This window comes from Rhinolophus ferrumequinum, chromosome 12 (genome assembly GCF_004115265.2).
Source record: "Rhinolophus ferrumequinum isolate MPI-CBG mRhiFer1 chromosome 12, mRhiFer1_v1.p, whole genome shotgun sequence".
In the NCBI taxonomy this organism is placed as follows: Eukaryota; Metazoa; Chordata; class Mammalia; order Chiroptera; family Rhinolophidae; genus Rhinolophus; species Rhinolophus ferrumequinum.
The window spans coordinates 80,575,186-80,586,232 of record NC_046295.1 but is presented as its reverse complement, the minus strand read 5'-3'; the positions used below and the strand labels follow the sequence as shown (position 1 = coordinate 80,586,232).

The window sequence follows — 11,047 nt, the reverse complement described above, 5'->3', positions numbered from 1 at the left end:
CCCACTCTCTGAGGCTGCAGTGCCCCCACACACACACGCCATTGTGGGCACTCTGTGGAGGGGCCCCAAGCTAAATCCTGATCTTGAACCTCAGCAGATGAAGAAAGGCCCATTGTCTAGCTCATGGTCCCGCCCTACTGCAGAAGTAGCTAAAATCCTGATATTGGTGTGGTTTTGTTTAGCAAACAAGGAGCATGCAAAGCAGCTCCTTCATGTGTGTGCACGCGTGTATGTATGTAAGTGCGTCCCCAGCACCCACCCTCACACTTCCCCAGACCTAGGAGGTGCAGGGCGAGGTCGCTTACACAGGGATCAGGAGCTCATTCCAGGCCTGGCTGTGTGGCTTTGGGCAAGTCCCTTCCCTCTCTGGGCTTCACATCTCCATGGGCAGGAGGAGGAAGGGAGCAGGGGGTTTCCAAGGCTTTGTTGGCTCTGGTGTGCTGGCTGCTCGAGGCCCAGGAGTGGGGCCTCCAGGTCATGAACTGGGAGGTGGCTGAGGAGGCCAGACCACCTTCCTCTGCAAATCTCGAACCCCCACCCCACCCTTTGCACCCCGGACAGGTTTGTTCAGGGGAATTCTGGCTAAGGTAAACAGGAAGAGCCTCTGGAATGAAATGTGCCATCGGGGTCCTGCCCAGCCAAACCCAGAGCTTGGGAGTCCCCATTCTAAGGGGCCTCGGAACCCCATAGGTTCACAGCCAAGGTGAGGACTAGCGGAATCGTTTGTGCTTGTCATTGAGAGAAAGGGTAAATGGAGGCTCGAAGAAGACTTGGAAGCAGATACCCTGATCCCGGGTCTGCACTTGCCCTCTGTGTGACTTTGGGCAAGTTGGCTGACCTCGCTGAGCCTCAGTTGCCACCTATTAAAATGGGATAATGATACCTCCTTGCACAAGTTAGAGAGAATGGATAGAAACCAGCTTGGTATCCAGAAGTAACAGGTTTAGAAGTATCCGTTCCTGTGGTCCAGGCCCAGGCTTGGTGCTGAGGGCTGGAGCCCAGAGAGGATCCCTTCTAGCAGCGGGGAAAGTTGCCAGAGATAACTGCCAGTCCAGGTTCAGTGGGTCCTGAGCCGTAAGTAAGGAGCCCAAGGAGCTCAGTGCTCAGGGACAGGAGAAGAACTTGTGGCTGGAGTGACCCAGGAGGGTTCTGGGCCCTGCTCGCTGCTATTCATCCCATACGGTCTCAGGGAGTCCTCCCCACAACCCACCGGAAGGGACTCACCATTTTACAGGGGAGGGAGCTCAACCTGAAGTCAGACAGCTAGCGAGGGGCGGCAGCAGGCCTCACTTAGTCACGTCTGCAAAGCCCCTTTTGCCATTTCATGTAACACCCGCAGGATCCAGGGACCCTCTTTGGGGGCCATTATGCAGGCTGCCACAGTGGTGACGTTAGGACCTTGAGATGGAAAGCTTAGCCTGGGTCAGCCAGGGGGGGCCCCGATCACAAGGGTCCTTTCAAGAAGGTGAGCCCAGGATGAGACGGGATGACGGAAGCAGATGTCAGTGATGTGCTTTGAAGACGGAGGAAGCAGCCACAAGCTGGGGAATGCGGAGGCCTTAGAAGTCCAAAAAGACGGAGGAAACTGTCTCCCTCCAGAGGGAATGCACCCTGCTGACACCTTGAATTTAACCCCCTTTTGGGTTTCTGACCGCCAAACTGTAAAATGATAGATTTGTGTTGTTTGAAGCCACTAAGTTTGTGGTGATTTGTCACAGCAGCCACAGGAAATGGACACAGCCTCCAACTACATAACCTTGCCTTTCCCTGCGGTCTTGCTGCACCGACGCTTTATGCTTCTGGTCCAGCCCGTCCCCGTTTGCTCTGGGCACATGTCTCCCAACTCGTCTGAGAGCAACTGCCTAGCTTTCTCTGCTTTCAAAGCTCTCCACCACCCCTCTCCAAAGCCTCACCCACTAGCTTGCACGCAGGAGGCACTTAATAAATACTGGTCAAATGTAAAGAAATCTGTGTCTTTATTTCCATTTACAGCAATTGAGGGGAAGAGGCTTTGGACAGCAATAACTTCTGGTTTCTCCAGCCCCATGCTCAGACAGCAGAACTATCCCCACACAGACCGCTCCCCATGGCCAGCTGAGTGCAGTGGGGCACAGCCAGCATGTCTGGCTAAAGCAGAGGGGTGCTAGGCCTCCCACTGGGGCAGGAGGCAGCTCTGCCCGTCGTCCGTGGCAGTCTGAAAGAGGCCCGCTAAAAACCAAGGGGACCAAGCCCCAGCATGGTGGGCAGCAGGCAGGGGGAGGGATTTCTCTGTGGGTCCCAGCACTGGTTTATTCTTGGCACCCCTGTCCACCTGGGGCTACTCCGGCCTTCTGGGCTCTGCCCTGGGGAAGGCACCCAAATTTTTACACCTATAGACAACTTCAGCTCAGAAAAGACCCAACCCAGCTCCCACACTTGGCAGCAGAGATGTTGATCCAAAGAGGGAAAGCGATTTGCCCAAGGTCACACAGCACTTTTGTAAGTCTGAACACAAGCTGAAAGACTCCCATCCAGTGCTGCCTCCAGGAGACTGGGGATCTGGGTGCATGAAGCTGGCCTCTCTCCAGGTGATGGGACGTCAGGACAGGCGGGCCAGGAGCCCGGAGCGGGCACAGCCTCACTTGAGGTTGTGCTGGCTCTCGTGGTGCCGTCTCAGGTCCACCTTGCGCTGGAAGCCCTTGGTGCAGAGCTCACAGCTGAAGGGCTTGAAACCCGTGTGCTTCCGGCTGTGGGTGATGAGGTTGGAGCTCTGGCTGAAGGCCTTCCCACACACCTGACACTTGTGTGGCTTCTCACCTGTGGGGTAGCAAGGACCGGGTCAGAGCCGTCCGCACCGGGCCTGCTGCCCCGATGCCCTGCTTTTGTTCTGCAAAACTTGATTATGTTTTTATCTCATGGCCAACCCACATTCACTTTAGAAAACCAATAGAAAAGGGAGACAAGCAAAAAATTCAATTCTGACCCCCCCCCACCTCCCCCACACACACTGGTTAGTACCCGGATTAGGTACATCTTGTTTATCAATGTAACCCGGGTTGATAACGGGTTATCAATAACCCGTCCTGTTTATCAATATAACCCAGCACCTGGCACCAGGTCTGGTGCAAAACAGCCGAGGAATGAATGGATAAAGAAGTGAATGAATGAGGAAATGAATGAACGAATGAACAATTCACCGGCTGGTGTCACTTCTACCCAGAGAGCACCAGTGTTGACTTGTGCTGTTTCCTTCCAGTTTTTTTTCTACGCATTAAGTGAACGTAAATAACACAGTGCATCCAGCCCTCTTGGAAGGGAGCCCTCACCGTGTAACTCGATCCCACCCTCCTCCTAAAGCTGGGACCTTTTAACAGTGAAAGGTAGGGGTGCCCAGAGGCTATGCCTGGGCCCTGGACAGGCTTGGCCTTGGGGGGCTTGGCCCGGGGACTTGGGCCGGGTGGGGTGCAGTGCTGGGCCGGCGGCCTGACCTGTGTGAATGTAGGTGTGCTTCTTCATGTCCGACTTCTGGTGGAAGCGCTTGCCACAGAACTGGCAGGGGTAGGGCCGGGTGTCCGAGTGGATGAGCAGGTGGGTGGACAGCGTGGACGAGCGCTTGAAGGCTTTGCCACACATCCGGCACTCAAAGCTGCGCTCCTGCCGGAGGAAACGAGGCCCCGGGGGGTCAGGCGCAGGCGGGGCTTCGCGACCCGGGACTGCCAAGCTGGGCGCAGGACTGGACCCGGCCGGAATCCCCTGAGGAACAGGACACTCCATTGGGGTGGCCTCGAGGACAACTGGAGGAACAGGACCCAGAGCATGCCCCCCCCACCCCGTTCCTGCCTCCCAGGAGGGGCTGAGGCTTGGGGCTTGCGTGGCCGCCTGTGGAATTTTTCCTTGTAACTTTCACAGTCTCCCAAACACAATAAGCCTCAATGCATGTTTGTTGACTGACTGATGGACCAAGTGACCTAGGAGTTTTTTTCGGGGTTCACATTTCACATCCCTTAACCCAGAGTGAGTTCTCTGACACAGGGATGGGCGTGGGCTGCACAGTGGTTTGGTTAAGAGTCTGGATTATGGGGGCCCAGTTTTGGCTTCCGCCTCTTACTAGCCACCTGGTGGAAGGCAAGTCACTTAACCTCCCTGAGATTCAGCTTCCTCGTCTGTAACAGAAATGACCTCAAAAGGCCGTCGGGAGGATTGGGGGTAGAGAACTGGGCCGGAAATGGGCACGTGTTCACGAATGGAGGCTCTCGCATTCATTTTCTGCTTTTCCCACCTGAGCTTTTATATTTACCCAGCTGTTAGCACCTCAGGTCAGCTGCAGATGCTTTCCCGGAATGGAATACTAGAGAAGGGGCTTCTGCCTCAAGTAGGGCCAAGTGGGATGAGACGAATGTTTAAGCCTGACTCCGGGATTCTAAGACTCGGGGCCTCAAGCCCAGGGGTGGAGCCGTTTCTGAGCGGCACAGACATCGTGCAGCCCCCGAAATCCCACCTGAGCCAAGAGTCTCTTCCAATAGTGTGTGAAGCCAAGTGCGTTAAGAGTGGGTGTTGGGGACCCAGACCGGGAGGCAGATCGTTAGCGACCCCCGACCTGTGTCACCCTCAGGGGCAGCCAGAGTCCCCGGGGCTTCCTGGGAGGAACACAGAGCAGGGGAGGGAATGGGGGTGCTGTGCTTGTCCAGCTGCCCACCTGGGAGTGGACGTGCGTGTGCTGCTCTAGGCTCACAGCGTGGCCGAAGGTTTTGCCGCAGACGTCACAGGCGAAGGGCCGGGTCCCGCTGTGGGAGCGGCGGACGTGCACCTCAAGCCCGTGTGGGGTGGAGAACACCTGGGGGCAGGGGCAGAGCGTGAGGCCACTGGGGGGAGAGAGGGAGCCAGGCCGGGGTCCCATGGCCACTCCACCCCCACTCCGTGCCCAGCTCCAGGCACAGATGGGCGTATAGGAGAAGGGGCCCTGAATTGCTAGTTCTGGGGTATGTGCTGTGTGTCCTGGAAAGGTGCCTTTCTCTCTCTGTGGCTGGATTTCCTCTCTATAAAATGGGGTGGGGGCTAGGGGAACCTGAAAGCCACCACCCCCTTCCCTCCAGCCCTATCTGGTAGCTGAATACCCTACTTTTTAAGAACTGGAATTGGCCAGAGCCAGGTGGAACGCTGGTTCTGATACCTACTTGCTGTGTGTTCTTGGGCAAGTGACTCAGCTTTTCTGAACCTTAGCCCCTTTTCCACCTCCCGGGGCTTATGCATGTCAAGTGCTTAGCATTGGACCAGGCACATACACGGTCAGGGATCAGTGAGCGGTGATGCCGCACATTGTGAATCCTTGACATCCCAAGACGCACAGCACAGGGGACACCCAGCTATGAACACCCACTGCTGCCCACGTGCCAGGGATGGGATGCAGAGCAGGGTCCGTGAGCCCACCTGCACCCCCTGCTCACCTTGTTGCACTTGATGCAATGGTACGTGTCCATGCCTGGGGAATAGCGGAGGCTGAAGTCCAAGGGCGGCTCGGCACTGGGCACCAGAGGGCTGCCGTACAGGCTGACGGAGCGCTCCAGGAAGGCGGACTGCATGGTGGAGGGGGCCTGCCGGTAGCTGTGGCTGTAGGACGAGGCCAGGGCATCCCAGGAGAAGCTGGGCTTGTAGAACGGGGGTGAGTCGGAGAGTGGCAAGTCCCCATCCTGGGGCCGGGACATCACAGCAGGACCCTCTGTGGAGAGTGGGACACAGGCCTGGTGGTGACTCATTTAAAAATCGGGTACCCACTCCCCACTATGTGCTTAGGATTTCAGTGTTTGAGTCTCAAACATTTGCTGTGGGGGGATGTGGGTCCTGACTGTGGCTCCTCAGCGTTTCCCGACCCAAAGTGTCCCCACCCCAGAGTGCCCACCTCACCCACTTCGTCGGCCTGCCCTCTGAACCCCACACTGGAGTCTCGTCTGGAAATGAGCTCCCATCCAGGAGGGGTCCAAGCAGAAGCCTGAGACCCAGATTGCATCCAGGCGACCTTGTTGGTCCTTCCTGATTCCTCCACTCCAAGGGTCTCTGCCTCCAGGAGCCCGTTCACCTTCTGTTCCCCTTGTGCTTGCTGGGCAACGGCCAGCGGTCTGGGGCCACGTACCTGGTGCTGAGGCCATCCTGGTCAAGCTCGGCTCCAGCTCCGGCTCCGGCTCCCGTTTGAGGTTGCCCCAGTCCAGGCACTGGTTCGGGAACAGGGTGCTGAGAGCAGGAGCGTTGCTCAGGCCCTGGTCTCTGGCTGCTGTGGGGAGACAGGACCATCAGCAACCTGCTCCAGCCCTGGGGAGTCAGGGGGAGGACTCTCTCCCCCTTGTTGCTGCCTCTGGCTGCTGACACTCAGGGGCTCTGCCAGGATGGGGGAAGTGGGTGGAGGCCAGTTCCCTTGGAGAACTCTTCGACCAGTCTCGCTTTTCCCTAACACCAGACTTTGGCCCTAGATCGGCCCCCCACCAGGTCTTCCATGTCCTCAGCTGGACCAGCTCCACTCTGATGGGTACATGGGTGCATTGTCCCACATGGGTACATTCATTCAATCAACACGGGCTGAGCTCCTCCTGCTCCCACGCCTGGAAGGGGGGCTATTGCCAGTGAGCTGCTACTGCATCTTCATCACGGGGGCAAGGCGGGGAGCCCCGAGGGGCCAGCCGGCTCTCTGACTCACCGTCGCTCAGGGCAGGAGGCCAGACTAGCTCATCCTCCTGGGCGCGGGGCTGGTGGTACCTGTGAGCCTTCTTACTCTTCACCAGGAAGGAGCGTGGCATTGTCAGCGCGCACCTCACGCCTACAAGGGGGCAGGGAGAGAACGGTTAGGAGGGACCAGAGGACATCTGTCCTCCTGAAGTCTGAATCCACTGTCCTTGGTGGAGATGCGTCCCCCAAATGTTCATGGCCACCCAGAACCTGTGACTGTGACCTTATTTAGAAATCGGGTCTTTGCAGATGTGATCAAGTTAAGATGAGATCATACTGGGTCCACCCTTTTTATAAAAAGAGGGGAATTTGGGCGCAGACACAGACGCACAGGGGGAATCCACGTGGAGGTGGAGGCAGAGACTGGAGTAGTGCAGCGACATGCCAAGGAAGCCAAGGCTTGCTGGAGACCGCCAGAAAGTAGGAGAGAGGCCGGGAACAGACACTCCCTCAGAACCTGCAGAAGGAACCGACCTGACTTGTCACCTTGATTTTGGTTTCAGAGACCTCAGAACCCCAAGAGAACACATTTCAGTTGTTGTGAGCCAGTCAGTTTGTGGTACTTTGTTATGGCAACTAAATCCTAACCTCCCTCACTAGGGAGGCTAGGAAATGAATACAGCAACCTCTAGGAAACCTCGGGGCCAGCCTGCTCCTGCCTGCATACCCCAGAGAAGGAAGGGAATGGGGTCTCCATATGTGACACATTGGGGACCCTGCATCTGGAAACCTGCATTTGCATCCTGTTGGATGGGCCTTTGGATGCTGGTGAGGGGTGGTCTCAGCTCAGCTTGTGGAGTCAGAGGCTCATGAGTTAGAATCCCAGGTCACCTGCTGTGCACTTTGGGGCAGACACTTAACCTCTCTGGGCCTCTCTAGTCCCTCTTCTGCCAAGTGGGGCTTCCAGGCTTGTAGTACTGGCGAGAGAATCCTATGTGCGGCTGCCTGTCAAAGGGCGGCCTGGTGGGCAAGCTGCAGCAGGAAGGCCGCCTCTATCACAAACCCACGTCGCTCTGCAAGCTGGAAGCTGATACAGCCAGAGCACGCTGCCCCTTGACTGGCCCCTACCCAGCGTCTGGTCCCCAGAGAGGGAGGAGATCTCTCTCTCTCTCTCTCTCTCTCTCTCTCTCTCTCTCTCTCTGGGGATAAGGGGAGGGTTGGAGTTGTGTGTGTGGCTCAAGGCTGAGAGGATCCCCAGTCCACCCCACCGGGAGGCCTGCAGTCTCTGTAGCTATGGATGAAGAGGCCAATGTCCCCAACTCCAGGAGCTGAGCAGTGGGCCGGCCAGCCAAGCCCCATCACCAAACCTACTGTGCAGGGGCTTCAGGAGGACACCGAGGACCCAATCAGTGAAGAGACCTGCCCTTTGTCCCGAGGGGCTGGACCACGCGGACCACTGCTTCCCCTGCAGAGCGCTCTGGGGCATGGCGCGTCTCCTGCCGCCCAAAACGTCTCACATCCCTGTTCCCAGACAGCATCTTCTGGTGGTTCTCTCTCCTCCCCACCCCCATGCCGCTGAGCCTTAGGAAGAAGCTGGGAGGACATGCTCAGCCGGGCGTCCCTTCGGCTTCCCTGCTGGTCTCGCTCCCCAGGCCGCAGAGGACTCCCTCGTGCCTGAGGCCGGCCACCATGCAGGGCTGCAGGGGTGATAGGGCTAAGCGCGGGAAAGGGATCACGGCTGCTTCTGAACAACAGCGAGGGCCTGGGAGATAAGGCCACTGGAGGAGGGAGATTACAGAGGGCAGCTTGGAGCTCTGCCTTTGGAGCAGGGCTGGGAGTCACCCATTCCCCAAGGGGATGACCCAGAGTCCGGCAGAAGAGGGACCCAGGGGCATCTGGAGTGTGGGCTGAGGCCACTCTGCCTGGGGGCCGGCCCAGGCTTGGCCCTCCTTGCGGCAGCTCAGTGTCCAGATCACCGCCCAACCCCCCGAGATTGCTGGGGGAAGAAAGGACCTTCATTTATTACCAATGAGGGTGTGAAGTGCTCCCATGGTGCCTGGGCTGCAGGGAGCACTGAGCAATGGCGCTATGTCAGCCCATATTCTAAGGATGGGAACAAGCCCTGGTCCAGGAGCAGGGACGTGCTCCAGGCCCTTGCCCCTCTGGGCTCTGAAATGGGGGTGGGGTCCCGTCCAGCTGTCAGATTTTGACCTCACAGGCTCGCCGGCCCTGCTGTCCTCCCCAGGCTTGCCAGGCAACCACAGTGGCCTTATCTCCCTGGGACATTCTTTTTCCTGCCACCCCCCCTCACTGTGGGGGTTCCCCACAGTCCCTTTCCTTCCCCCTTCTAGCTCTTGGCTTCAGGAACCCCATGGGGAGGCCAGACCCTGGGCAGTTTGAGAGGAGACCCCTACCCACTGGGAGAGAGCTAGGGAGCTGGGTTCCCCTCGCCCTTTGTCCTGGGGGCCCTCCAAGGGCCATGGGCTCTCTAGCAAAAGATGAATTTTTTTATTTTTACATGGTATTTTATTAGTAAATCAACCAGAACCAAAGGCAGGTATGGAAGCCGCTGTGCCCAAACTCTAGGAAATCCTTGCAGCTGTTCTCTGCTTCGTCCCAGCTGTCTTAGTCCTGGCAGTGAGCTGAGCCCCTACCACCCCATTTTATGGAGGAGGTACTGAGACCGAGAGACTGGTTCACAGTCCCAGGGCAGAGCGGGATTCAGTCACCCAGGCCTCCAGGCTCGTGACCGCCAGACCACGGGGTGGGCACTTAGTTTGGAGGGAACTGAGCTGACATGCTAAGGAGGAAAATGGGGCATTTAAAGCTCCCTGGTGTGTTATGTCATCGAATCTAAATCCAACCCCTACTGGAGTTAAGAGAAGCCGTGACTGCCTTCCCAGGTCACGGGGGACACAAGGCCGAGAGAGGACAGGGGTTTGCCAGAGTCTTATAGCCGAGCCAGGCCAGTGCCCATCCTGTGCGAACTTGACCTCTGGCCCCGTGCTGGGCTCATCGCCCTGTGGTCCTTTGAACACTGGATGAAGACAGCCTGCCTGGAGCAGGGAGGGGAGGCTGGTTGTGGGGGCAAAAGGGTGAGAAACCCAAATCCCCCTGAGTTTTGCCTCTTTTCCAGAATCCAGGAGGCCCGACAGCAATCCTTGAAGTGTTTTGGTGAGAGAACAGACTTCCTTTGGGAAGCTTTGGTCTTCCCTTGGGCTTAGATCCCGAGGAGACCCTAGACGTCTGCTGATTCAAACTCAGGACCACACACAATAACCCTCTCTCAGGTTCATGAGCTCACCGTGGGGGCCACCTGCACCCACAGAACTTCCTTTTGGACTCTGTTAGTGGAGTTTAAAAAACAAAACAAAACAAACAAAAAAAACAGGAACCAATCACCTAGATGGTAGTTAATTTACAACCACACCGTTTTGATTCACATAAACCCGTTCTGAGAAAGAGCTAAGAGCAGAGATTATGAAAGAAGCTGAAGATTTCTTCATAAAACAGAGACCTTGATGGTATCGGACTCCGGAAAGAGACTCACTGTTAACATCTCTTCAAAAACCCCCAATCCTGATAGAGGGTCCCCTGACCCTGAGTCAGAATCTCAGCTGAATCTTTTGAAGTGAGGGAGCGACCCTGCACCCCAACGTCCAGGTGGAGTTGGAGCAGCATGTCTGTGATTTTCCTACACACAGAGGTGCCTCGGGCAGGCTTCCGTAGGGCTATCTGCTTCTGTGACCTTGAGCTTCACCACATCAGCCACCAACCTGGGCCTTGGTTTTCCTATCTCTCAGAAGGGACGGTTGGACTAAGATTTCTACACTTCCCTTTTGCTCTAAAATCCCATGCACAGTTCGTTGACCTTGAGCGCGGGACTGACCCACCTTGACTGAGAAACTCATCACTTGGGTTCCCTTTTTGGGAGGGTTGGGTAAGACTCCGTTGTTTCTCAGAGTCGGCTACCGAGGACCCTTTGGACTTCCTTTATGTTTAAAGATGTGACTTAAAGGGAAACACAAACAAAGAAAAAAAAATCTTTCCACGTAGGAGTCAGAGGAAGTGAGCGTGGGTCATTTTAGGGGCCGGAGCAGAGAGTGGTCATTATTTTTATTTGAAACTGGGAAGGAGGTCTCAAAGGTCTCCTACGTTCAGAGAATGCAACGTCAAAAGCCAGTGAATCAATTCCTGGGTGTACCCCCACAAGAATCGAAAGCAGGGACTTGAACAGATATTTGTACCCCCTCGTTCACAGCCGCAGTGTTCACAATACCAAAAGATGGATGCAACTCAAGTGTTCATCAATGGATAAATAAAACAAAATGTGATCTATACCTACAATGGAATACTATTCAGCCTTAAAAAGGAAGGAAATCCTGACACTTGCTACAACACAGATGGCCACGAA

The 11,047-nt window shown here is 56.3% G+C and overlaps 1 protein-coding gene across 3 annotated transcripts; it reads right to left on the bottom strand.

Annotated features, from left to right (window-relative positions):
• Nucleotides 1-1,974: 1,974 nt before the first annotated feature.
• GFI1B (growth factor independent 1B transcriptional repressor) lies at nt 1,975-7,169 on the bottom strand. Of its 3 annotated transcripts, none has more exons than XM_033122185.1 (7): nt 7,025-7,168; nt 6,665-6,784; nt 6,107-6,244; nt 5,424-5,695; nt 4,676-4,813; nt 3,468-3,732; nt 1,975-2,796 (listed from the first exon to the last, which is right to left on the bottom strand). In XM_033122185.1, the coding sequence occupies exons 1-7, from the start codon at nt 7,074-7,076 to the stop codon at nt 2,618-2,620; spliced, it is 1,164 nt and encodes a 387-aa protein (XP_032978076.1). In that variant the 5' UTR covers nt 7,077-7,168; the 3' UTR covers nt 1,975-2,617. The 3 variants fall into 3 exon arrangements, with proteins under 3 accessions (XP_032978076.1, XP_032978077.1, XP_032978078.1); XM_033122186.1 differs by having other exon boundaries at nt 3,468-3,633; nt 7,025-7,165; XM_033122187.1 differs by lacking the exon at nt 4,676-4,813 and having other exon boundaries at nt 3,468-3,633; nt 7,025-7,169.
• Nucleotides 7,170-11,047: the final 3,878 nt, after the last annotated feature.

Bases quoted from the DNA above. Each gene is read 5' to 3' on its own strand.
- GFI1B (XM_033122185.1), bottom strand. From the start codon at position 7,076: ATGTCGCTGCACTACTCCAGTCTCTGCCTCCACCTCCACGTGGATTCC. The intron at 5,696-6,106 runs GTACGTGGCCCC...CACTCTCCACAG, and splicing joins CAGGATGGCCTCAGCACCAG to AGGGTCCTGCTGTGATGTCC. The intron at 2,797-3,467 runs GTCAGGCCGCCG...GCTACCCCACAG, and splicing joins GCACACCTACATTCACACAG to GTGAGAAGCCACACAAGTGT.